The 27,891-nt window shown below is 39.5% G+C and overlaps 1 protein-coding gene across 5 annotated transcripts in view; it reads right to left on the bottom strand.

Annotated features, from left to right (window-relative positions):
* Nucleotides 1-380: 380 nt before the first annotated feature.
* Nucleotides 381-27,891, bottom strand: part of CACNB4 (calcium voltage-gated channel auxiliary subunit beta 4) — a 276,636-nt gene continuing 249,125 nt past the window's right edge. For all 5 annotated transcript variants that reach the window (XM_042243867.2, XM_042243864.1, XM_042243865.1 and 2 more), the window contains 2 exons: nt 10,014-10,199; nt 381-7,264 (listed from right to left, as the gene is read on the bottom strand). In XM_042243867.2, coding sequence (XP_042099801.1) covers nt 7,004-7,264; nt 10,014-10,199 — 447 coding nt within the window. In that variant the 3' untranslated portion in view covers nt 381-7,003. The remainder of the gene's footprint in view (nt 7,265-10,013; nt 10,200-27,891) is intronic.

Below are 27,891 nucleotides of genomic sequence, written 5' to 3'. Positions count from 1 at the left end.
ACCTTTGGAAACCACTGATAATTCTTTAATAATATAGAGGTTTCTTGTGAACAATACAGTTTATTGTTTATCTTTCTATATTCAATCCTATTTCATACATATATTGTAACATTCTATTTCACACGTGGTTATGCATCTGTGTGTGTATGTGTATGTATTTAACTACATGCTCTTTCCCAATATATTAATAGTACTTCTTTTGTGAAGTACTTCATAATACCTAGCAGAGTATTCAGGTAACAGTCATTTAATTGATTCTGAGTTTTGAGGCTAAATGTTTAGACTTTTTTTTGCTTAAGAGATAGAGGAATATACCTACTGATTTCCAGTATATCTTCAGTATATCTCCAGAATAATATAAAGGAGAGGTATAACGCTGGTTTCAGTGTTTTGTTTTTTTTTTTCATTTATTGTATAAAAGAAAAAAAATTAATGCAGTTGGTTTGTACACATTTAAATTCCATAAAACAAATCCATAGAAATTAGAATACTATATGCATGCACTCTGCATTTTCTTTGTTAAATGTTTTGGTTCACAAAAATAACAACACATTTTTTTTTTCCTTTAAAGCCACTAAAGCAGAGGGAGAACAAAACATGCAGCACTGTACACATTTGCATAGTATATTTTACCCAGCATGCCTTGTAGAATGCTACACATTTACCTATATAAGGAAATAAAAGGGGGTAAATTATCAAAATAAATAATTAAAATTTAAAGAAAGGAAAAATACTAGATAAAGGTATTTTTTGTTGTTATTATTTTTTGTTTGTTTTTCCACTTTGTAGCTGGAAACACAGCAATAGCTTGGGGTATCAACAGTTCTTGGAATAGCAGGGAAATCTTTTCACATCAGTTTGCCATGTTTACTTTTAGTATTAATAAGTTTATCTGTTTTTCCCTCCCACCAACCTTTCAAAACAACTGCTAATGGCTTTTACTTATGTTTCAAAATAGTATTCAGTATAAAACAAATTGAAGAATCCCTAAATACTTATTGGGACATCTTTATTTATCATTTTGACTATAGGCTGTGAAAAATAGAAAACATTTCAAACATGTCCACAATTCAGAGGAGCCCTGTGAGCTCACTGGATGTTACCTTTTGTAGTGGTTATTGAAGGAGAAGAAATAAGAACAGTAAATATAGTATGAGTCATCACAAAATAAAATTTAATGAGTTTTATAGAAGGGAATAAAGTAAAATAAATTACATCCACAGATTGCAAGGCTCTGAAGTAAATTGCTGGAAAAGTATCAAGCAGCAAGTTAAAAAGATGGTAGATGAAATAAATCTGATAAAACTTAGAACTAAATCTATATACTTTTAAAAAATACAACTGCCAAATTTAACAGTGGATTTTGTTATAAGTTTGTGCTATAACAAATGTGCTTCTTTCTCCTCAACTTATTTTTATATTATTGGCAAAATATATATCTTTTATAATTTTGTACTGTACAATATATGTTTTTGCTACATTATTTTTCTACTGCTAATGCAGATTAGAAATAACAACATAGATTTATTTTGGCAATAAAATGCTTTCATTTTAATAATGTCCCAGAAAATATTGTAAGGCATATGAAAAAGATTATGCAACAATATAGCATTAATGATCCTGCATCTTTAAATACATCCCTTATACATACAGAATTCACACTGATTTCAGTTAAAGATGTGTGAAAGTGGCATGCAAGCAGTGCAAGAGTGACCCCTACATATACGCATAGCCATTTGTTGAGAAATTTAAGTGTTCAGAACATAACCAAGAACACTTACAAAGTATTGAAAAGCTAGAGGCCAGCCACTTTTAGTTCCTAGATAGTCTTCACTTTTACGCTGTAATTCAAAGAGGAAGCATCAGTGTATTCCCCAGACACTCTAAATGCATTAGTAACATTTTCTACCATCTTTCTACGAACATTTTAAATACATCAAAAGAAACAAAGGAAAATTTCATATGTAACTATGACTCCCCCAAACTCATGACTATTCACTCTTATTTATATGTTTTCATGGTAAGTGGGAGTTACAGCCCTTAGTCAAGATTATCCAATGAAATATTATCTAGTCCTTTCAAATCATCCCTTAATTACATGAAGCATTTGGTATGAAACCATCCGCAAGCAGAGAGAAAGAGTTGCTATATGAGGATGAGTTTCATTTGAGCAAGTCTATTTAACAAATCGATAAACCTTTAAAAAGTAATTTTTGAATGCTGTTGCTGTTTGATATAAAACTGATTACTATTTGACTAACTTGACTGCAACAAAAGAGTTATCCCTGGTGTCTGACAACTATAATATTGAGTGGTTTGGTTATGATAAAGAAGAGGACTTTTCTGTGCTCTGTCCTATAGACATAGCTTTAGTAAGTAACTTAACAATTATGGCATTAACAATATTTAAAGGTATAAGGAATTGAAGAAACAAATTTAATTATATAATTTTCTATCATGTTTTCATTCATAGTTATTCAAAGAATGAGTTTTATATAATTCATAAAGAAAAGAACATGCAACAGTGTTATGAAAGACAGAAATATAGGCAAAAATATAAAAGAAATAGGGGTACATTCCCATTTATTTGAAACATTCATATGAATTTGTTCCAATGGCCTGGGCTTCCAAGATGGCCAAGTGTATGCAGGAAAAGTCAAGGATCAACAAAATTTGAATTTGCAAACCAGCTGCACTTAAACATCAGGTCTCTGAATCTGCTTTTAGAGTTTGATGATATAACAAATTGCATAAAAAAGCAATTTCCTTGCAGTCTGTCTTGTTTCCTATGATTACTGACTTACTAAATGTTTACCTTGCCTCTTGATAAACTGTGAACCGATTCAAAGAAAATTTCACTAACATGGAAGAAATGAAAGGGTGGCGAGCATTTTGGCAACAATTTAAAATCCAAAGGGAAAGTATATTTTAACACTGTATTCAGTTAGCTTTGCAGCAAGGGTTAGCAGTAAGAGTAATAAATTCACTACTTATTGAAAACTGTTTTTCTCTTTAGAGACAGATTGTCTTCTCTAGAGAAGAGGTAGTGTAAATATCAATATATAGGGCAATTTCTATAGTGAAGTGAAAGTTGCTCAGTCATGTCTGACTCTTTGTAACCCATGGACTGTATAGTTCATGGAATTCTCCAGGCCAGAATACTGGAGTGGGTGACTGTTCCCTTCTCCAGGGGATCTTCCCAACCCAAGGATAGAACCCAGGTCCCCCACATTGCAGGCAGATTCTCTACCAGCTGAGCCACCAGGGAAGCCCAAGAATATTGGAGTGGGTAGCCTATCCCTTCTCCAGCAGATCTTCCCAAACCAGGGATCGAACCGGGGTCTCCTGCATTGCAGGTGGATTCTTTACCAGTTGAGCTTCTGTAGTGGCATTATGTTGTTTTTATTTTTTACCCAATACCAAAATAAAATTGTGTAATTAAGAAAGTACACTGGCATGCAAATTAAGGTTGCCTAGAAACATTCTTAACAGACATCCTGGGTCTCAGCAACATGTTATGATATGTTCATCCAAGGAGTTTAAATTTGCAAACCATCTTTTGGCATTGATTCCTTCTCTCCCTCCCTTTCACTGCCCTAGATTCCTATTATGAATTTTAAGGCCCTCACACAAAAGACAAGTTCAAGTATGCAGGTATGAAAAGAGGTTAACATTCCAAAAATACACTTTGCAAACAACAACAATAATAATTAAAGTAATTAACAAATTATTCAAAGGGAACATAAAATTTTCTCAGAATTTGTTTTATATTTAAAAAATTCATTTCATTAAGAACTAAGTGCAAAGACATACTGTCACATAATTAAGACTCTCTTATTAGGAAAGACTATCGGTCTGAATTGTGAATTTTAATTTTCTTTCCAATAGAACTGTATAAAGATAAGAGAGAATTATCAGTCATTTAAAAACATATCTAAATGCTGCTTTAAATACTGGAGTAAACATTGCTGATAATAATACTGGAGTGACATTACAGCCTTGAGAATCAACATCAGGATTGACAAATTGCATTCCTTTTTTCCCAAGACTGCATTTCCACACGGTCACACGAGTCTACATTGTTACATGTTTGCTGACTGAAATTACAGAATATGTTTTACATATTCTGAAATTATATATGCTGAAAGTACAGAATATGTGGTTTATACTACAAGTTAATACAGCCTCAAAACGTTCTAAGACTTGTTTCCCCTCCTTATCATTTGCTATTGTTAGATGAAACCCATTAAAAACAAAGTATTTGTGGAATATGTATTTTCCAAAGGTTCTTGATGTGCTTGGCAAAAATAAAACTTTTCATTTATTATGTATCTGTATTTTAGTATCAGTTGCACAATAAACTCTAAGGCTTAAGAAAAAAAAGGAAAATGCATATCCCTTATTCATTTGGAAAAGACAACTTATTAGAAAAGGAAGGGGAAAGAATGTGCCAAAGCCAAGTAAAAATTTAAGTATATCCATCAAGAAAATATACATTATACCCTTTCCAAGGTTGTTAGCTTTTGAATAAGAACACAAAGCAAAACAGGTGTGGATGCTAGATGGTAAAGGAAAGACTGGTCTTGTGCACAGATATTGAACAGACCTCTCTTTTTATCAGCATAACATGGAAGACACAGAAACTAGGCATTGAGAGGTCTTTAAAAATAATAGATTTTTAAAAGTTGAAAGAATATGGTAATCTTGCTGACTAGGAAATATATGTAAATGCTGTTACAGCTACCTGCTGTAAAATGTAAGTATCTTAAAGTAGTTAAATGACCAGATTGCTAATGCTACTACAGAAAAAGCTGAACAGCTGTCTAGTCTAAGTTTAAACACCTTGGTGCACTCCTTGCAATTAAATACTTTTATGCGCACAAACAAGAAACCAGGAAAGCATATAGAAAAATGTTTTGGCTAATGTCTTCTTTCTCATGCAAATATGTGCTGTACATGTAATAAATATATTTGTTTGCTGGAAAATGCTCTTCTGCGCTCTAACAAAGTATTTAGTAATGGTAGGTTGTATGTTTATTAAAGTGCCTAGTGGATATAAGTCTTTTAAATGTCTTAACTGAAAGGTTTGTGTCACTAGATGATGAAAGAACCTCACAAGCCAGTATCACATATTAACTTCAAGAATTCACTGAGCCCACAGTTTTTAATTCTATCAAATATTTCAATAACTCACATAACTATGGATATCCTCATTATCAGCTAAACAGGTTTATAATGGGGTATGCACAGTGAACAACAGAAGGAGAGGGCATTGCGGAAGGTCAATAATGAGGTTCAAGATATAACTAATCAAGAGTAGGGAACCTATTTTCCAGGTCAAGAAAATTATTTAACTGGTGCATGCTTTGAGAGCATAAACACTGAAAGGCTTGGATGGGGGGAAATAAGGTAACAGAAAATGAATTATCATTGTTTTCCAAAAAAATAGGCTTTATGACGTAGTAGTAGAAAAGGATTTTTATGCCTGATCCTATGGGGGCTTTAGAAAAACAGACTCTTAGAAACAAAAGTCTTTTCCTAAAGACTTTTGTGTATTGTATAAAAGAGTCAATTTCAATAGTTTCTTGGATCAGAGTGAATCTAAGGCTTCTTTGATCATATAAGACATAAGATCACCGATTCCATTCTTATAGCCACTGGAAAAACTGTGAAGACTTAATAGGTAAAGAAGAGTGTTCATTAGAAATAAGGCAGTTCAATCTTCAAATTCTTTATAATTCTTTTAAATAAAAAAGATATTTTAGTGAACAAATCTATTCTGAATCTATGAGTTTTTTTACTGCAAGCTTTTAAATTCGTTTTCATAGTTTTTCAATTAATCATTTTGTATAAACACAGCTTTCAATATCAAAATTCAATGTGTTCATGTAAAACAAAAAACCCGTAGCATGATTGTAAAGAATTTGGTGAAGGGCTAGCACATTCAGACACTCAAAGGCAGAGACTGAGGGAAGCAATGGAAAGATACTGAATTGTGCTGGTGGGAAGCACAAACATATTTGTGGTAAGTGGGACAGATGAAATCTCAACTGGAGATGTTTAGCTTTGCACTCAGGAGGATCTGTGTTATCCTTAGAGTCTGACTTCAGATTCCTGGATGGATGTAGTCGTGCTCAAATTGATGAAAGGGGAAACAACACCCCATTTTCCATCTTGCATAACCAACTATGATTGGGCTTCTCTTTACTATCCTCTCTCACTGCTAAAGAAATGTTGAATTTCTTTGCCAACTTCAAACATGGTAACAGTTGTGACGAAACAAAAAAGCAAAATACTTTGAATACAACAGCTGTGCCAGAAGAGAAATAAAAAATATTAAAATCTGAGGAGACTAAAGAATTTCTGCATTAATTTGAGATTTTTTTTTTTGGCACTATGAATCCATTTGGTAAGTTAGAAAAGCCATTCTGGCAATGTTAACGTGTATTAAAATGTTTATACATTTCAACTTTAAGTGTAAATTTAGCTTCCAGCAAATAAATACAACAGCTGGTTTTCACTTCTATTGGTATTTTGATTCTCTTATTAATTAGTTTCTTTTTTTTTTCAGATTTTTAAATTGATTACAACATGCTCAAGTAGACTTTCTAGTCGATTCGCCCAAATTCCAACAGGAATTGGTTTATAAATTGGTTCCAACTGGAACTGGTCATTTGGAATTTCCAGCATGGGAAATTGTTTTATATGTGCCTTGATAAGTACCCTAAATTACAAATTGATGTGTCTAAATCTAATGAAGAAAACAAAAGGTACTGCTATGTAAATGTTGCACTTAAAAATATCTGTATGATTGGGCATCTGAGATCCATCTAGACTTAAGGGCATAATGTACATTTTTTTTGCCCCTTCTCAGCATCAATGACAGCAGCCCATAAGCACAGTCAGTACTATGCTGCGCTTGCCACGTTAGGATGACTGGTTGTATCCTAGCAGCGCTATGGCAAATCGTCAACAGATGAACTTTTTGTTTGTTTCTGCAGACTCAAAGCCTATGTCGAGAATCATGGCTATATCCCCCGGGAGATCCTCGGTTCCTGTGAGGTTTGTAAGTGTCCTGGTATGAGTCAGGATAATCTTCTTCCACCAGAGGGTAATGATCTCGGCTATGCTGGGAACTGGAAGACAAGCGGTTCCTACTCTTCCGAGCCCTTTCATTGTGATAATTTTCATCAGAGGTCATTAGACTTCGTCTTTCAACTGGAGAGTTCTCTGTGGAGTGGTTGCTGTGCCTCAGACGCTGACTCTAAAAATATCAGATGGTTCACTGGTTAAATCACATCCGCTTTGTTCACATAGAACATGCAAATGTATGTACAACAGAAGGATCTGTACAATAAGAAGCTAAATATTTGACTTAATAAAACATTCTGATGTACAAATGGTCTGCTCGAAATATCTGGTCTTATGTATTTGGTATACAACATGAGAAGAGGCTTAAAGTGCTGGTAGTTTGTAAATTTTAATTACATAACACTGCATACTTATGCTTCCTATAAAAAATATAAAAGTGAAAGTTAACTGCTAAATGGAATTTAGTATATTTAGGAGAGCCTAATAATTCCACTTCTATTGCAAAAATGAGGATTATTTTACTATTGGAAAATAAGTTGAAGTTCAGAATATTATCTGCTATTTTTTCTTCCTCTCTTGAACTGATAAAAGCTGCCTCCTAAAGTCACATACTTCTTTATCTAGTTGAATCTAGTTCCTTATACCTTTTAAAAATATTTTAGTAAAATTATGATTTGTACTGCCCGTAAAATATTTGTTTCTACATCCTACATAAATGCAAGACTCAGCAACATTGTCTCCAAAGAAGTATACAATAAATTGAAGTCAGCTAACTGATACATTTACAATTCTTGCTTCCTCCAACTGAAATGTCCAGGAAAAATAATCCTCAGAATATAAACTAAATTTCTCTGATAACATGAAATTAATATCTTCAGTCACTTATTTAAGTGCTCAGTAAATGCTGTTAACGTTTTTCTTCAAATCTCAGGAAAACATGTATCCTTAGCTGTGCCTACCTGCTTAAGTAGGTTGCTTCAGTTAAGAAACAGGATACTGATGAAACCAAAGACCAAGGTGCATTTTCTTTAAAGGATACTCACCTTCAGCGGGAAACTCATTCAACAGTCACAGCCTCTGCCTCTAGCCCCAACTAGGGGTCTAACAATTAAGCGCCCATGGTTACTAGGAGAACTTGGCCCCAGGACCAAGGGCACCACGTTAACTCAAGTGGGGGAACCACTCCAGGTGGATGTCTGAGAGGTGCTAAGTCAGGAGTGTTATATTCATAAACAAAGTACATTTCATCTCTACCAACTTGTGTAGGTGGAATCACATTGCTTCATTTATCCATTTCCCCTCCCACAATGTATAGCTCGGAGCCAACTCTAACTGGTCAGTGGGTGTGCCATGCTCAGGTCAGCATGCAGGCGGTAAAACAAGGAAAGAAAGAGTCCCAGTGCCCACACACACACTGCATATTATAATAGGATGTTTCCCAAGTTCATTTCCAGCCACAAAAACTATTTATTTATGTGGTAGTTTTTTTTTTTTCTTACAAAGATGTAGCTTTGTAAAAGAGTAATAGAGTTCTAATAACATTTCAGAGAGTGCTATTTATCTTAGAGTTAACTCTACACGATCCACATTATGACTATTACAACCCATTAATACAATACTAGTCACGATGCAAGAGAATTCGACTGACAACCATTCTTCAATCAGCTGGGGGGCTGGCCACATTCCCACAGCTGCTTGGTATCATGTAGATTCATATGATATATCATTCATTCATATTCATATCAGATTCACTTCATATTATAATGCCTCTGGCTCCCCACGTCTGGCCCTGAGCACAGCACCTGAACAGCAAGAGAGCGAGCCTCCTGATCCTGCATTCATCCCCCATTCCCCTAGAGGCCATAGGTGATGGCCAAGGTGGGCCTTGCTAACCCCTAAGAAAACTCAGAGATCTGTCACTATTTCCAACCAAGATGATTCTACTCTGCGCATTCTGTTTGCACATGGACAGGCCCTGCAGCCTGTGGGGCGGGGTTAGGTAAGATTGGTCATAATCTCTGTCTCTCCCTCCTCACTTAGCTGGTCCTGTGCCTGACAGCGCCACCACTGTCTAATCCTGAAGAAGTGATGTGGAGAAGTAATGAACAGACCCCTGACTAGTAGGTAGTAAGTTTCTTACAGGGTTTAGACATAGCGGAGATGAGTTCATTTTTGGCCAACACTAGCACTTGTGGGATCTTAGTTCCTGAACCGGGAATCGAACCCTTGCCCCTTGCATTGGAAGCGCAGATTCTTAACCACTGGACCACCAGTGTAAGCAGAGGAGGGATGACTTTAAGTAAAAGTCATTATAAATGAACAGAGTACCAAGTTCTAAGGAAAAGGCCATTCTCTGGATAATTCTGTCTGGGGTAGATCATGACTAGGTAATGCATTCTGTGTGTGTTGTGTGTGCTTAGTCACTCAGTCGTGTCTGACTCTTCAGCCCCATGGACTGCAGCCCGCCAGGCTGCTGTGTCCATGGCAATACTCCAGGCAAGAATACTAGAGTGGGTTGCCATGTCCTCCTCCAGGGGATCTCCCCAACCCAGGGATCGAACCTAGGTCTCCTGCACTGCAGGCTGATTCTATACCATCTGAGCCACCAGGGAAGCCCAGTGCTTTCTGAGGGTACAGTAAAATAGTATATGTGAAAGTGTAAAATATCTGTTTGAATCTGCAGCCAAAAGATGCAAATCTGAAGAATTTTTTTGCTAATACTTTATAGCAAGTATATGAACCAAAGTCATTTGAGTGTGTAAAATGTAAAGTAGTCTATACGAGTAGCCACTACTTTAGACTTTTTGATATAGCAACGTACACGATTCTCTCTTCAGAGTAAGGACAATCCCAGTCTCCATCTCAATCGAGTTTCCTATAGAAGCTTAAATGTAAGGTTGTAAAAGCACAAGTGACACTACCTGTAACCCAGAAATTGCTGTGGGATATGGCGAGAGTGCTGTTGAGCCCAGGTTCCTTCCAAGCAGTGGGGTCATGGGGGTGCTACCGGTCGTGTGGGTGGCACGCCAGTAGGCCTCAAGGTACTCTCCCAGGTGTTCACATGCATCCTCCAGCTGATTCTCATCTAGTATGACATCGAACATTTCCTGCAGATAAAAAGAAAATCCATTTTATTTATACTTCAAATGTTAGACCATGAAACCTGAAATTCTATTTCATGCAGATAATGTTGTTTCTAACGTCCAACAGCAAGTATCAAATTTGAGGGGATGTACCGGCAGTTCCTAAAGTTAAAGTCAAATGAAGAACTGCAAGGTTGACCATGTACAAATTTGGACAATGACATAAAAATGGGAATGCTCATTAGATATCTGGATCTTTCATTATTTAGGGGGAAAAAAAAGATGAGGTACATAAAGAAGAGTTCTAAGTAGAATATAGTGAAAACACATATGTGTTTATATCTTTATCCATATATTCCTATAGATACTTACTGAATATTTACTTACTTCAGAATATGAGAGAAGCAAGTTAATGGCACTGAAAGAGGAGTTCTAAAAATGTTTCAGTAACAAATGTATCACAGGAATAAACATTTCATCTCGCAAATTATGTTGGAGGAAATAACATTTACTTGGGTAATTTTATTTTTTAACATTTGTTTACTTATTTGGCTGCACTGGGTCCTAGTTGTGGCCTGTGGGATCTTTTTTTTTGGGTGCACAAACTCTAGTTGTGGTGCGTGGGGTCAGTAGTTGCCACATGCTGCCTTAGTTGCTCCCTGGCACGTGGGATCTTAGTTGCCCAACCAGGGATCGAACTCACACCCCCTGCACTGCAAGGCAGATTATTAAGTACTAGTCCACCAGGGAAGTCCCTACTTGGGAATTTTTAGAATGTTTGTGAAATGATGTAATCTCTCTCATGATAAAACAACACGACAGATAAAGGATTAATAGTAGAAAACCACAGTATAGTCTTCCTGCTGCTAGAAGATAATTGTGTGAAATAGTTAAACAGGAATAAGAGCAAGGAATGAGTGATTGCAGAGGTAGTGGTTAGGGGTCGGGGAGGGGTCACACAGTGCCTGGTGTCCATGTGTCTGTCACTAAGGACTTGGTCCGACACCTGTTCTATAATCTGGAAGTTGCTCTTCTGCTCCGTAGGAATAGAGTGGCCCCTCTGTCGCTGCAGTGTGGTTGGGAACACAGAGAGAATATAACTGGGACACAGATTCTCTGAAGGGTCAGACTCATAGAGATAAAAGCCATTACACAGGTAAGTGAGAGTACATCCTTGACTTTCAGCAGCTGAATCCACACCTTGCCTGCTGCACCACTTCTACCGCCCCCACTTGCTTTTTCACAAGCTCATTTTAGCCAAAGAAGGAGCTTCCAGTACTGGATTCAATGCAGGGTTGCTGCCACCTGGACTTGATGCTGCAGGTGGATTGTCGGTTTTCAGCAACTGGATGGCTCTGGGTTGGTGGGGGGGTCAGCTGACTCACTCTCATCAATGTGAGGGCTCCCTGAAGCAGAAGTCACCATGGAAACAATCTCTCTCCCAACATTTACTCTTTGAATGTTTCATCACATCAATCTTTACTGAACATTTTGACCCTAATTTGCAAGGCAGTGAGAAGTATTTAGCAACTAGGAAATAATAAGGTGACTTCAGTCTAAGCCACCTGGTGTTTGAGAAGAGAGCCAGCTGAAGTCATGTAGAAACCTTTCCCCCATAAGAATGCTTATTAGTGGATTTCAGATGGGTTTTTGCATATTTTATTCATTCATAAAATATTTACTTGATACCTATTCTGTGCTAGGCATTGTGAGTATACTGTGGCAAAGAAAACAGACTCCACCCTTATGCTCAAGAAGCATTCACTCTGGGTAAGAGACACGTATTAAAATCCATAATAGTCTATGCCACACTGGGACTTCAATTCAGAACAACAGAGACTGAACCATTGAATGTTCAGAATTGCAGCTTAAAGTTATGGATATAGAAGGAGGTGCAGAATGATATGTGAAAGTCAAATTTATGAGGGAGGGGAAATTATGAGTAAGTCAAAGAATTCTATCTGTAGAGAGAAGAGAATAAAATAGAGAGGAGCAAAAGACACAATGGAAGAGACCATACAGTCCATGAGAGAATGAGAAAACAGCTAGGTCCACAGTGTCAGTCAGCATATATCCTTGTAATAAATCCTCTTCTCACTATCGCAAATCAAGCAGGTATCTGTCTCTTGAAATCAAAAGCTCCCTCCTAAACCTAAACCATCAACCATCAACCTAAACCATCAACGGTTACAAATGTAGACTCTGAAAAATGTCCCTAATGCTCTGACATACACATTGCATTCTCTGATGGCCTTGCAATGCTAACTTGAATGGAACAAAATCAGCCCCATCCCAGAGGGTGTGCATACACTTAGACGAGACAGGAAGAAGAAAGAGGAAACTGGCCAGCACAAAGGACCACTCTGTCAGCCACTCCAGGCTAAAACTGGCCACAAATTCCAGACTGTATTTCAACTGGAGTCTGCTGTTTATATAGTGTTATTTATGTTAACTGTATAATTCAATTACATAAATCTCATTCTATAATATGGGATCTCAACAACGTGTAGTCTCATGTACACACTGCTATGTTTAAAATAAACAACCACCAAAGTCCTACTATATATAGCACAGGGAACTGTGCTCAACATTATGTGGCAGTCTATATGGGAGGGAAGTTTAGGGGAGAATGGATACATATACACATATGGCCAAGTCACTTTCCTGTCTGTCTGAAATTATTACAATGTTGTTAATTGGTTATACTCCAATATAAAATAAAAAGGTTTAAAAATACAAAAATAATTAAAATAAAAATTTACAAAGCAAAACAAAAACAAGCAAAAAAAAAAAAAAACACCCCAGAAACCAAAGGGTAGTCTCAATAACTCTTGCCTGGAAAATCCCATGGACAGAGGAGCCTGGTGGGCTGCAGCCCATGGGGTTGGTAAGAGTCGGACACAACTGAGCGACTTCACCTTCACTTTTCACTTTCATGCATTGGAGAAGGAAATGGCAACCCACTTCAGTGTTCTTGCCTGGAGAATCCCAGGGATGGGGGAGCCTGGTGGGCTGCTGTCTCTGGGGTCTCACAGAGTCAGACACGACTGAAGCAACTTAGCAGCAGCAGCAGCCACAGTCTCAACAAGTCATTTTCTTGTTTTCATAAACTCTCAAGTTAATGAACCATCCAGAGACACTTGGACTAGGGGTTCTAATTATCACAACCAGGACTGCAAAGCCCAGAGAGGGCAAAATGTGGTAAGGAGTACCCATTGCAAAGCATTATTTGAATGAGATTTCTATCTTCCTGGCTATTCCACATGTTATTAATACATTGTATTAATAACAATGCAGACAGAATTAAACATACACTTAATTACAAGTAGTTTAATAAAGTGCTTTCCTTTGCCAATGGATAGAATTTGTATGCATCAGCACATGGCTGTTTGCTAAAGTCTCATTCATTTCTAGGAAACTAAGCTTTTGCACTGCTAAAAAGACAGCTATACGATGGAAGATGATTTGAAATTGCTTTTAGGCTTTCAAAAGCACAGAGCAAAGCAAATTTCAGCTTTTGAATGAATACTGACATATGCAGCTTATTCCCAACTAAGAGGAATCTCACAGCCTTGGTATCTATGACAATTTTTCCTTTCAACTGTTTAGGAAATAACACAGCTGATTAGACCAGAGTGTTACAAAATGAGGATAAGGCAGGAAAAAATTTTTTAAATTATACAAAGAGAAATTCAAAGAAAAGCAGACGAATAAATTATGCAAACCAGCTCTGCCAATGTTTCATAAGTTTAAAGGTTCAAGTGCAGTTAGCTCTTCACTGTGTAATATGTGAGGCCTCCGGTATGGGATATGGATGCAGAGAGCTATCTAATCAGAAGAGGGTGTGGGTAATGGGACAGTCACAGGCAGTGAGGGGTTACCCACTCGGTGACACCATGCCCTTGAGACTGCTGGAGATAGGGGTAACGCTGAGCTGTTTTCAAAGCACTGACACGGCACGCGCCTCTGACATTCTGTGATGAGATATTTTCTTCAGCTGAGCTGAGCAGAAATAATGCGGCTGCCAAAGTAAATAAGGAGTGAACGGAAGAGTCAAAACAAGTCACCAGAAAATCAGGCAGAGGAGGTCCCTTTTCTGGACAACCTCTTTCAGAAAAATGAAAAAACTAAAGCCTGAGAAATAATGAGTGAAAAACATGCCTCTAGCTTATCCAGTGGTCCAGAAATCAAATGGCAGGAAATAAAGGGGAAAAGATTGAAGCTGAATATAATAGGAATGAAGAAAGTCTGCAATAGCTTTTTAAAAATAATTTAAGTATGTAAAGTTCTGTCTAGTTCTTCATTCATGGAGTATCACATACTCGCCCAAGGAAGATATCTGAATTAGAGCAACCTGAGTTAGAGCAAGCCATCCTGGTTTGCCTGGGACTGAGTACTTCTCAGAAGTACTTTGAGTGTGCAAATCTGCAAAACTGGGGAGAATCAGAAGGTAGGTCATGCTGGTCTTCAGAAAACATGGAGTACTTTTCAGTTACTACACTGACGATTTCAACAGGTTCCATTTCTTTCCTTTATAATACATTCTCCTGGGTGGGAGGATATAGAGAGGGAATGGGCAAGTCTTTATGACTGTGAAATGCATACTTTCTAGCAAAGAGGGAGAATCTCGTTAAAACAAAAATAATTTCTAACATGTTTTATCGAGGAGTTGTTAAATGTTTTAAAATTAAAAGTTTATAAAACTTAGAAATGAATGCTTCAGTTGAATCCTAACCTTTTTGTTAAATTGGTACAGCACTAAGTAGCCAGGGGATTAAATATATATAAACTCTCCCATGGTATAAGTATTGCTTTCATTGATTTGTTGTGCAGAGATAGAACCTCACATGGGGCATCTTTCCTAGTTCTAAGTGGAAAAAAGAAATAATAGGGGTGAGCATAGTTTTGCCTCTTTATTATTGGAACATAGAGATCTTTAATTTGCCACCACGTAAAAAAATGACTGGCAAGCACTATTCAGTGAAATGAAATGGCTGAATGGCAAATAGGCAATGCTAATTATAAAATAACCAGCCAATGTTTCTTTCATGTCAGAACTGCATTCTTTATATTATTAAAGCTTTGAATTCCTGAGTACTCAACTCACTGGTCAACTAGTGATAGGAAACTCTAAGTTAAAGGGATTTTGAAAGATTTAGGAGTACTTTGGGGGATAAAGGAAAGCCTACCAATATCATGTGGCTCTAGCAGTTAGTTTCAGGCAGTTTCCACTTTAATGAGCCAAAAGGGAAACACAATCATAATTCCTACCACTGATCTGTGGGGAAAGCAGGAAGGTGAAGAATATGGTGACTCTGATACCTTTTAGTTCCTCTGTTTTAATGATCTATGACTTTCATTCTCAACCCAAACACATTTTCCTCACCACACCCATGCATACTGTTCATTCTTTTTTTTAAAAAAAATAGATGGTTCTGCTTTTTATTTATTTATGTATTGGCTGTGCTGCCCAGCTTCAGTTCAGTTCAGTTCAGCCACTCAGTTGTGTCCGACTCTTTGTGAGCCCATGGACTTCAGGCCTCCCTGTCCATCACTAACTCTGGGAGCTTGCTCAAACTCATGTCCATTGAGTTGGTGATGCCATCCAACCATCTCATCCTCTGTCGTCCCCTTCTCCTCCCACCTTCAATCCTCCTCAACATCAGGGTCTTCTCAAATGAATCACTTCTTTGTATCAGGTGGCCAAAGTATTGGAGTTTCAGCTTCAGCATCAGTCCTTCCAGTGAATATTTAGGACTGATCTCCTCTAGGATTGACTGGTTTGATCTCCTTGCAGTCCAAGGGATTCTCAAGAGTCTTCTCCAACACCACAGTTCAAAAGCATCAATTCTTTGGCACTCAGCTTTCTTTATACTCCAAGTCTCATATCCATACATGACTACTGGAAAAACCGTAGCTTTGACTAGATGGACCTTTGTCAGCAAAGTAATGTCTCTGCTTTTTAATATGCTGTGTAGGTTGGTCATAACTTTTCTTTTAAGGAGAAAGTGTCTTTTAATTTCATGGCTGCAGTCACTGTCTGCAGTGATTCTGGAGCCCAAGAAAATAAAGTCTCTCACTGTTTCCATTGTTTCCCCAACTATTTGCCTTGAAGTGATGGGACGAGATGCCATGATGTTAGAGTTTTGAATGCTGCCTTTTAAGCCAACTTTTTCACTCTCCTCTTTCACTTTCATCAAGAGGCTCTTCAGTTCTTCGCTTTCTGCCATAAGGGTGGTGTCATCTGCGTATCATATGTTATTGATACAGATCCTAGTTCCCTGACAAGGGATTAGATTCAAGGCCACAATTGTGAAAAACTCTAACTCCTAATAACTAGACTGCCAAGGAACTCCATCCTGTCCATTTTTTTCTTTTTCAAATGTATTTATTTTTATTGGAGGATGATTGCTTTACAATATTGTGCTGGTGTCTGAAATATATCAATATGAATCAGCCATAGGTATACAATATACAGCCATTCCCTCTTGAGACTCCCTCCCAACCCCTACCCCCCACCCTGTCCATTCTTAATCTTCAAAAGTTTTAACAACATTTATCAGTGCTACTGTCTGCAGAAGAGGCACCTGGTGTTTTTGTTGAGTCCATATTAACCCAATACTTTAAATCATAGTACTGAAGGGAAACTGTTCAATATCACGGTAATCCAAGTCTATGCCCTGACCAGTAATGCTGAAGAAGCTAGTTGAACGGTTCTATGAAGACCTACAAGACCTTCTAGAACTAACACCCAAAAAAGATATCCTTTTCATTACAGGGGACTGGAATACAAAAGTAGGAAGTCAAGAGATATCTGGAGTAACAGGAAAATTTGGCCTTGGAGTACAAAATGACACAGGGCAAAGGCTAATAGAGTTTTGCCAAAAGAACGCACTGGTCATAGCAAACACCCTCTTCCAACAACACAAGAGAAGACTCTACACATGGACATCACCAGGTCAACACTGAAATCAGATTGGTTATATTCTTTGCAGCCAAAGATGGAGAAGCTCTATACAGTCAGCAAAAACAAGACTGGGAGCGGACTGTGGCTCAGATCATGAACTCCTTATTGCCAAATTCAGACTGAAATTGAAGAAAGTAGGGAAAACCACTATACCATTCAGGTATGACCTAAATCAAATCCCTTATGATTATACAGTGGAAGTGAGAAATAGATTTAAGGGACCAGATCTGATAGACAGAATGCCTGATGAACTATGGATGGAGGTTCATGACATTGTAAGGAGACAGGAATCAAGACCATCCCCAAGAAAAAGAAATGCAAAAAAAAAGCAAAATGACTGTCTGGGGAGGCCTTACAAGTAGTTGTGAAAAGAAGGGAAGCGAAAAGCAAAGGAGAAAAGGAAAGATATACCCATTTGAATGCAGAGTCCCAAAGAACAGCAAGGAGAGATAAGAAAGCCTTCCTCAGTGACCAATGCAAAGAAATAGAGGAAAACAATAGAATCGGAAAGACTAGAGATCTCTTCAAGAAAATTAGAGATACCAAGGGAACATTTCATGCAAAGATGGGCTCAATAAAGGACAGAAATGGTAGGGACCTAACAGAGGCAGATGATATTAAGAAGAGGTGACAAGAATACACAGAAGAACTGTACAAAAAAGATCTTCATGACCCAGATAATCATGATGGTGTGATCACTCACCTAGAGCCAGACATCCTGGAATGTGAAGTCAAGTGGGCCTTAGGAAGCATCACTACAAATGAAGCTAGTGGAGGTGATGAAATTCCAGTTGAGCTATTTCAAATCCTGAAAGATGACACTGTGAAAGTGCTGCACTCAAATTGCCAGCAAATTTGGAAAACTCAGCAGTGGCCACAGGACTGGAAAAGGTCAGTTTTCATTCCAATCCCAAAGAAAGGCAATGCCAAAGAATGCTCAAACTACCGCACAATCGCACTCATCTCACACACTAGTAAAGTAAGGCTTAAAATTTTCCAAGCCAGACTTCAGCAATACATGAACCGTGAAATTCCAGATGTTCAAGATGGTTTTACCAAAGGCAGAGGAACCAGAGATCAAACTGCCAACATCTGCTGGATCATTGAAAAAAGAAGAGAGTTCCAGAAAAACATCTATTTCTGCTTTATTGACTATGCCAAAGCCTTTGACTGTGTGGATCACAATAAACTGTGGAAAATTCTGAAAGAGATGGGAGTACCAGACCACCTGACCTGCCTCTTGAGAAACCTTTATGCACGTGAGGAAGCAACAGTTAGAACTGGACATGGAACAACAAACAGACTGGTTCCAAATAGGAAAAGGAGTACGTCACGGCTGTATATTGTCACCCTGCTTATTTAACTTATATGCAGAGTACATCATGAGAAACGCTGGGCTGGAAGAAGCACAAGCTGGAATCAAGATTGCCGGGAGAAATATCAATAATCTCAGATATGCAGATGACAACACCCTTATGGCAGAAAGTGAAGAGGAACTAAAAAGCCTCCTGATGAAAGTGAAAGAGGAGAGTGAAAAAGTTGGCTTAAAGCTCAACATTCAGAAAACAAAGATCATGGCATCTGGTCCCATCACTTCATGGCAAATAGACTTGGAAACATGGAAACAGTGTCAGACTTTATTTTCTTGGGGCTCCAAAATCACTGCAGATGGTGACTGCAGCCATGAAATTAAGACACTTACTCCTTGGAAGGAAAGTTATGACCAACCTAGACAGCATATTAAAAAGCAGGGACATTACTTTGCCAACAAAGGTCTGTCTAGTTAAGGCTATGATTTTTCCAGTGGTCAGGTATGGATGTGAGAATTGGACTATAAAGAAAGCTGAGTGCCGAAGAATTGATGCTTTTGAACTGTGGTGTTGGAGAAGACTCTTAAGAGTCCCTTGGACTGCAAGGAGATCCAACCAGTCCATTCTAAAGGAGATCAGTCCTGGGTGTTCACTGGAAGGACTGATGCTGAAGCTGAAACTCCAGTACTTTGGCCACCTCATGCAAAGAGTTGACTCATTGGAAAAGACTCTGATGTTGGGAGGGATTGGGGGCAGGGAGAAGAGGGGATGACAGAGGATGAGATGGCTGGATGGCATCACCGACTCGATGGACATGGTTTTGGGTGAACTCCGGGAGTTGGTGATGGACAGGGAGGCCTGGGCGTGCTGCAGTTCATGCAGTGGCAAAGAGTTGGACACGACTAAGCGACTGAACTGAACTGAACTGAAGGGAGTGAACTGTCCCTAAGATGGCATGTCTAAGTTGGGTGACTGAAATTCCTGCAACAAGAGTAGTCTCCTTGGGACTGAGAGAAACTAGATCCTGTGTGGCCTTGTTTCATGAAGGAAACAAGGTCAAGTGATGCTTCCTAAGGCCCACTTGACTTTACATTCCAGGATGTCTGGCTCTAGGTGAGTGATCACACCGTCGTGATTATCTGGGTCATGAAGATCTTTTTTGTACAGTTCTTCTGTATTCTTGCCACCTCTTCAGGGTCAGCTTTTGGTAACATCTGAAATTGATTAGTCACTTTTTCAAACGTCATGTTGTGAATTACTTTCTATACTTGTACAGAATCCAGAGACTCTGTACTAGTGAATGCACCTTCACGGCTGGCACTTCAGGTAGAAGAATCCACATGATTCTAAGTAATTTAAATAAAATTACTGGAATAGGGCGGTGTGATAGCAATACTACTGTTATAGGATCCTGGGTACTAACATTCACTTCAGAGTTCCTGTGTTTAATAGAGTAAATCTGAGTCCATTCAGCAATGGAAAATAAAGGATGAGAGATGAGAACAACCATGGCTACTGTAATGTTGGAGGTTTGTAAGTCTCTGTGGAGGAGACATGCTTCCCTCTTGCAGAAAGAGTGATGATTATCATTTTACACGTACAGAAAAATTACAGAGCTCAAAGAGCCAGGGTCAGCTTTTGGTAACACAAGCCAGCTTGTAGCTAATAGGACTAAAGGATTACATTTCATTTATATATTCAATTGTCTGCCTATCTGCTTTTCTCACTATGCATTATGTAACTGAATACCATAGTACTGGGGCAAATTGGACTTTGCACTTCTTAAATGTACTATTTCAACTTCTCTGAAAAGGAAAAGGGTATCTGGTGCAAGCAAAATGAAATCCAGCACTATAGTATATAGGTGTATAACCCAAATGGAAATTCAGGCTGGTCGTATAAAAACACACATATGAAACAGGCTTGTGGGTCCTCGTCTCTCAAGACCCTTTTCTGTCTGCATCCCACCTTTTCTTCTGTGAATCTAGAGGAAGCAATGAAGGAAAGTCCTCCTTCCAGAGTAGAAGTATTCAGTAGCCCATCCTTCCAGCTCATCTTTCTGTTTGTGGCAGATCAAAAATGGCCACAAGGTCTTTAACACTCTCTGCATGGAGATGTAGGGTTTATGTCCTGTCTCCTTGAATCTGAGCAGCCTCTAGATTCCTTTGACTAGCAGAACACCGTGGAAGTGATGCTGGGCCAGTAAACCCAATATCTAAGTTTCAGGGGTTGGAATACTTGCTCTTGGAGCCCTGGGAGCTGCCACGTAAGACGCTCATATTCTTGATGGAAAGGGACGAGGTCGGTCACCAGCTCTGTACCACCAAGTGGTCGTCATTTGAAGTCACTAAATTTTGGGGAAGTTCACTGCACAGAAATAGACAACCAGAACCTTGTTCTAGAACAAGGGTGGCAACTTTGATGGGCTGGCTACCTTGGGCCTGCCTCGTACTTCTATAAACAAAGTTTGATTGGAACACTCACAATGTGTGGCTACTTTCCTGCCCCCAAGGCAGAGTTGAGTAGTTTTGTAAAGACCACATGGTACACAAGCCTAAAATATTTACTCCCTGGCACTTTACTGGAAATGTTTACTGATCCCATTCTTAGAAGAAGCCTCACTCATGAAACCCATGATTCTCTCTGCAAGAATATATATATATATATCACTATATAATCATTATCTAATGATATAATGATATATTTATATGCTATATATTATATCATATATAGTAACCTATATAGTAACCTATCTGTTGCCATTCAGTCTCTAAAGTCTTGTCAGATGAGAAGACAGAGATCTTATGCTGACTTGGCAAAGATATACGACCTCTGGAAAGTCAGTTCATCTCTCTTGGTCTCAGTTCTCTCATTTGCTAAATGATCAGTCTTCCCCTAGAATTGTTCCATGAAACACTATACCCACAGGATGCTCTGTGGGAAATGGTTCTATAGTCGAAATTCAGGAGAAGAAAGGTACACTATCCTAATGGAGCTATAAACTATCTATTAGCATATTAAAGCTTTTGCAGTAAAGAGAACAGTCTATGTTTACACAAATGTTGTCTCAAACATTTTTGGTACCAAAGTGCTTTCTACCTATTGACTCTGCATAGAACCCATACTGGGAAGAACACACGTCAGGAAATACTACACCAGGTGCTTTTCAAAGTCCCTTTTTTCTTCAACAGTCCCTGAGTTTATTTTTCTAAGTACAGAGAGTTAATCTTTTCAGTACTTTTTTAGACTTCCCTTTCTAAAGACTGCTGCTTGTAATTTCTTAGCAATGCGAGACTCCGCTAGTGCAATTTGCTGACTTTTCAGATTGGAGATGCAGTGGCCAATTAAGGAAGCTGCAAATTCTCCTAGAGGAACTAAAATGACACAGTGATCACCCATCTTTGGATGACAATGATAATTACGGTCTTGAAGTGAAGTAGGGAAAATGCAGATACATTTTGAGATTTTACCAGTTTTTATAATCTGAAGATTTTCTCAAAAATTCCAAAATGAGTATACAGTTCCTTCTTAGCATTACAAATGCTATTCAAACAATACCAAATGAACATGTTTAACGATGTGAATACAGAGTGTATACAGAATATTAAATACAAAGTAACGTTGCTTATCCAGACTACTTGTTTAGAATTCCAGGTTACCAAACCAGTTATATAAAACAAGAAAGTGTTTATCCTGCTGAAATAACAACAGGGCAAAGCTGCCTTCCCAGTGCATCAGGATGTTGGAGATTCCTGACATGAGGACATATCGTAAGGCCGCTCACAGTATTATCTGCATTGAAGTCCACTATCTTCTCTTGGTTCCAGTTATTTCAGATGTAATATGTTGTACTCACACAACTACTCAACTACCAACCCTCTCAGCAGCTAAAATATATCAATATTAATAAGACAAGTTATTTTTCTCTAGTAATTATTAGAGATAAATGTTAACAAACACATTCTATAAAAAGATCAAATTCAAAAGGAACAAGTTTAGTTCACCTGAAATGCATCTCAAGGAATCACATACTGAGACTTCTTATAACATCATTAACCAAAACTTGTGTATATATTCCTCTAAACCAGTGTTACTCAACAGGAAGTGATGGCTTTCCCTACATATGAAGATATTTTCAGTTGCCACAACTCAGTAGTTGTTACTGGCCAGGGATGATGCTGAACATCCTACAATGCATAGGACAGGTCCCTGTAACAAAAGTTATCCAACACAGAATGTGGAGCAACCCTGATCTAAACTGTTCTTTCTTTTTTTCAAACTTTAAAATTTTTATTCTGTATTGGGGTATAGCCGATTAATAATATTGTGATTGTTATTGTTGTTGTTCAGTTGCTCAGTTGTGTCCAACCCTTTGCGACCCATGGACTGCAGCATGCCAGGCTTCCCTGTCCTTCACCATCTCTCAAAGCTTGCTCAAACTCATGTCCATTGAGTTGGTGATGCCTTCCAACCATCTCATCCTCTGTCATCCCTTTCTCCTCCTGCCTTCAGTCTTTCCCAGCATCAAGGTCTTGTCCATTGAGTTGGCTCTTCCCATCAGGTGGCCAAAGTATTGGAGCTTCAGCATCAGTCCTTCCGATGAATATTCAGGATTGATTTCCTTTAGGATTTACTGGTTTGATTTCCTTGAGTCCAAGGGACTCTCAAGAGTCTTCTCCAAGACTCTTGTTATGATAGTTAAAGGTAAACAGCAAAGGGACTTAGTCATACATATACATGTATCCATTCTTCTTCAAAACCCCTTCCATCCAGGCTGGCACATAACATTGAGTAGAGTTCCATGTGCTATACAATAGGTCCTTGTTGTTTAGCCATTTTGAATATAGCAGTGTGTACACTTGCAGATGACACCACGCTTATGGCAAAAAGTGAAGAGGAACTAAAGAGCCTCTTGATGAAAGTAAAACAGGAGAGTGGAAAAAGTTGGCTTAAAGCTCAACATTCAGAAAACGAAGATCATGGCATCTGGTCCCATCACTTCATGGCGAATAGGTGGGGAAACAGTGTCAGACTTTATTTTTGGGGGCTCCAAAATCACTGTGGATGGTGACTGCAGCCATGAAATTAAAAGACGCTTTCTCCTTGGAAGGAAAGTTATAACTAACCTAGATAGCATATTAAAAAGCAGAGACATTACTTTGCCAACAAAGATCCGTCTAGTTAAGGCTATGGTTTTTCCAGTGGTCATGTATGGATGCGAAAGTTGGACTATGAAGAAAGCTGAGTGCCAAAGAATTGATGCTTTTGAACTGTGGTGTTGGAAAAGACTCTTGAGAGTCCCTTGGACTGCAAGGAGATCCAACCAGTCCATCCTAAAGGAGATCAGTCCTGGGTGTTCATTGGAAGGACTGATGCTAAAGCTGAAACTCCAGTACTTTGGCCACCTCATGCAAAGAGTTGACTCATTGGAAAAGACCCTGATGCTCGGAAGGATTGGGGGCAGGAGGAGAAGGGGACGACCAAGGATGAGATGGCTGGATGGCATCACCGACTCGATGGACATGAGTTTGAGTGAACTCTGGGAGTTGGTGATGGACAGGGAGGCCTGGCGTGCTGTGATTCATGGGGTCACAGAGTCAGACACCACTGAGCGACTGAACTGAACTGAACTGAATGTGAGCTGGTGAGTGTTAAAGGCACTTTAGGAAGGAAAAGAATACCAGTCACAGACTGCAGCCCCTCCCTACAAAGAGCCCCAGGGGAGCTCAAGATGTAAGAAAAACACAGCGCACTGGCCCCAGATAGCTGAGATGCACATGAAAGGAATGACTTCAGTGAGCCCAGACTCTTGCACGTTCCCATTCATATAAAAGCGCTAAATTCCTTAACTTGAGATTTCTGGGTTTTTTTTTTTTTTTTCATTAACAATAATCTTTTGACATGAAGACTACCTACCCTTTGTTGCAAAACTTCTATTTAACCTGTCTCCTCTCTCACCTCCTCAGAGCAGTTCTCTCAGGGTTACTTGAGATGCTGTCTCTCGGGCTTATAGTCCTAAAAATTCCCGCCAAATAAAACATAACCCTCAACTTTTAGGTTGTGAATATTTTTTAAGTTGACAGTGAGCTACACAGAATTAAGATGAATAAATCTTCGAATTTGTCAGATTTAACCTTATAGAGGCATGGATACCATGTACTCAGAGGTGCACACATGTTGTTCTCTGAAACGTCTTAACGATGTTTTGAAACAATAGGCATGTTACTTGACTTGATATATCTTCTGTTTAATTTTATACTCTTCTCTTCCCTGGGCTCTACAACCCTCATGATCTCCATAATATGTCTACGCTGATCACATCCAAACTCTAGGTAGAATCAGAGTGTCAAAGTAAGGAAGGGATGTCAGAGGCCACAGCCTTTGGTCTTCACCAGAGGAGACTTCTTCCATAACACCTGACATCAGGTCCCAGGTCCCACTCCACTCCCACCCCTACCTCCAATGCAATTGGAGACACGCTCTCTACTTAGACAGCCACTGTGGAACACCTTCCTCCTTTTGGGTAAGTTTGATCACTGTGCCAAATGAGATCAGACAGGCCCAGCTGCTCTCAAGTCCACCCAGGTCTGCTCCTCAAAGTCTACAGATCTTAGCCACACGTCTGGGACCTCCTGGAAGCAGTGCCGTTCTCACAGCGTGAACTCAGACAAGGTCAGTGAGAGCTGAGATATTTACTTGGTATCTTTCCTTTTGTACTCTTCCCTCTTCATTTTCCACCATTCAAGCAGGTGGCAGGGTCTGTGCTTCCTTGTCTGCTGAGGAAAGGGGTGTTTGTTACAGGAAATTGCCTGCTCTCCATTTCCCCTTCTGGATTTTGTGTTCTTAAAGCCTAAACCCGTTGGAAACATTTTGTGCTAAATGCCTCTGGAAACAAAAGAAGGTGGGGATGCTTTTAGATACAACAAAAGCAAAGAGGAAGTTCCTTTAATAGCAATAAGGGGTGGGGGAAGATACTGATAGAGAAGGGAGCTCTCTTGCCAATGCCCCAGAGAGGAGGGGCTTTGTGTCTCCCTGCCTTGCCAAAGACTCCCTGTTCCCAATAAGGTCTGATGCAACACAACAGCCATTCTTTTTCTTTTTTAAGATATTTATTTGTCTACAGCGGGTCTTGGTTGTGAAATGCAGGATCTTGGTTGAGGCATACAAACTCTTAGTTAAGGCATGTGGGATCTAGCTCCCTGACAAGGGATTGAACCCGAGCCACCTGCATCACAAGCTCAGAAGCTTAACCACTCGACTACCGGGTAAGTCCCACAGCATCCATTCTTAAGGACCACGTGGATTTGGTCAGTGAATTGGTTCTCTGAATTGGAGCTCCTCCCCTCATTCTCTCAACTTTCTTGCCAACCCCACCCTTACCATGTGGGGGTCCTTGTTCTGCTCTTGGTCAGGGTAAAGGCAGCTGCAAGCGTGGCTAAGCATCCTGCCTGCCCAAGTGCTGTTTCTCGCACAGTGAACTTGGGGGCCAGAAATCCACCCACATGACACAGCTGTGTCCTAGTGGAGCAGTACAGTGGACAGAGCTTTGGAGTCAGACATACCCAGGGTTGAGTCTTAGGGCTCACTTATTTTTTTATTTATATTGGAGCACAACTAATTGTTACTTTCAATAAATTTCTTAATGGGAACTTAGCTTTCTCCTGGAGGAACTAAGAACAGTGTTATCTACTCTGGTGTCACAGAGGTATATGCCCCCCATTCCCCTGGAGTGAGGACCTGATGTGATGAGAGCAGTCAGCAGATAGCCTTGTGTTGCTGTGCCGTTAGGATCCACCAGGTACTCAAGCCCGTGCTTTCACTGGGCTGCTTCTAGACACTGCCTGAGTATGGGGACTAGAGCCAGAACATTTCTGCCCAGAATGAGGATCCTCTGCTGCTAAGTCGCTTCAGTCATGTCCGACTCTGTGTGACCCCATAGACGGCAGCCCACCAGGCTCCGTCGTCCCTGGGATTCTCCAGGCAAGAACACTGGAGTGGGTTGCCATTTCTTTCTACAGTGCATGAAAGTGAAAAGTGCAAAGTGAAGTCGCTCAGTCGTATCTGACTCTTAGCGACCCCATGGACTGCAGCCTTCCAGGCTCCTCCATCCATGGGATTTTCCAGGCAAGACTACTGGAGTGGGGTGCCATCGCCTTCTCCAGAGGATCCTCTAGTACTCTGGGAATCCCCAGCTCCTAGGGGGTGACTTTCTCAAGCCTCCAGTACAGTCTGAGGTTCTTCCTCCCCACTTTTTCCTTCCTCCTTTCCTTTCACTGAGTCAGAACTGCATCAAATCTAGAGGCTCTCCTTCCAGCTCTGCTTCTGTTCTCCTCCCTTTTATTCTCATAGATATTTGTTGTTGTTGTTGTTCAGTTGCTCATTCATGTCCAAATCTTTGCAACTGCATGGATTGCAGCACACCAGGCTTCCCTGTCCTTCACTATCTCTCTGAGTTTGTTCAAACTCACGTCCATTGATTTGGTGAGCCTATCTCATCCTCTGTCGCTCCCTTCTCCTCCAGCTCTCAATCTTTCCCAGCATCAGGGTCTTTTCCAGTGAGTTGGCTCTTCACATCAGGTGGCCAAAGTATTGGAGTTTCCGTTTCAGCATCAGACCCAGTGAATATTCAGGACTGACTTCCTTTAGGATTGACTGGCTTGATCTCCTTGCAGTTCAAGGAACTCTCAAGAGCCTTCTCCAGAACCACAATTCAAAAGCATCAGTTCTTTGGCTCTCAGCCTTCTTTATGGTCCAACTCTCACATCTGTACCTGACTACTGGAAAACCATAGCTTTGACTATATGGACCTTTGTGGTTCATAGTGAAAGTGATGTCTCTGCTTTTTAATACACTGTCTAGGTTCATCATAGCTTTCCTTCCAAAGATCATCTTTTAATTTTTTGGCTACAATCACTGTCTATTTCTGCTTTATTGCCTAGGCCAAAGCCTTTGACTGTGTGGATCACAATAAACTGTAGAAAATTTTGAAAGAGATGGGAGTACCAGACCACCTGACCTGCCTCTTGAGAAACCTGTATGCAGGTCAGGTTAGAACTGAACATGGAACAACAGACTGGTTCCGAAGAGGAAGCACAAGCTGGAATCAAGATTGCCAGAAGAAATATCAATAACCTCAGATATGCAGATGACACCACCCTTATGGCAGAAAGTGAAGAGGAACTAAAGAGCCTCTTGATGAAAGTGAAAGAGGAGAGTAGAAAAAGTTGGCTTAAGGCTCAACATTCAGAAAACTAAGATCATGGCATCTGGTCCCATCACTTCATGGCAAATAGATGGGGAAACAGTGGAAACAGTGGCTGACTTTATTTTGGGGGGCTCAAAATCACTGCAGATGGTGACTGCAGCCATGAAATTAAAAGACACTTATTCCTTGGAAGGCAAGTTATGACCAACCTAGATAGCATATTAAAAAGCAGAG

This window comes from Ovis aries, chromosome 2 (genome assembly GCF_016772045.2).
Source record: "Ovis aries strain OAR_USU_Benz2616 breed Rambouillet chromosome 2, ARS-UI_Ramb_v3.0, whole genome shotgun sequence".
Taxonomy (NCBI): Eukaryota; Metazoa; Chordata; class Mammalia; order Artiodactyla; family Bovidae; genus Ovis; species Ovis aries.
The sequence above is the reverse complement of the archived record's forward strand: the minus strand, read 5'-3'. Positions and strand labels throughout refer to the sequence as shown.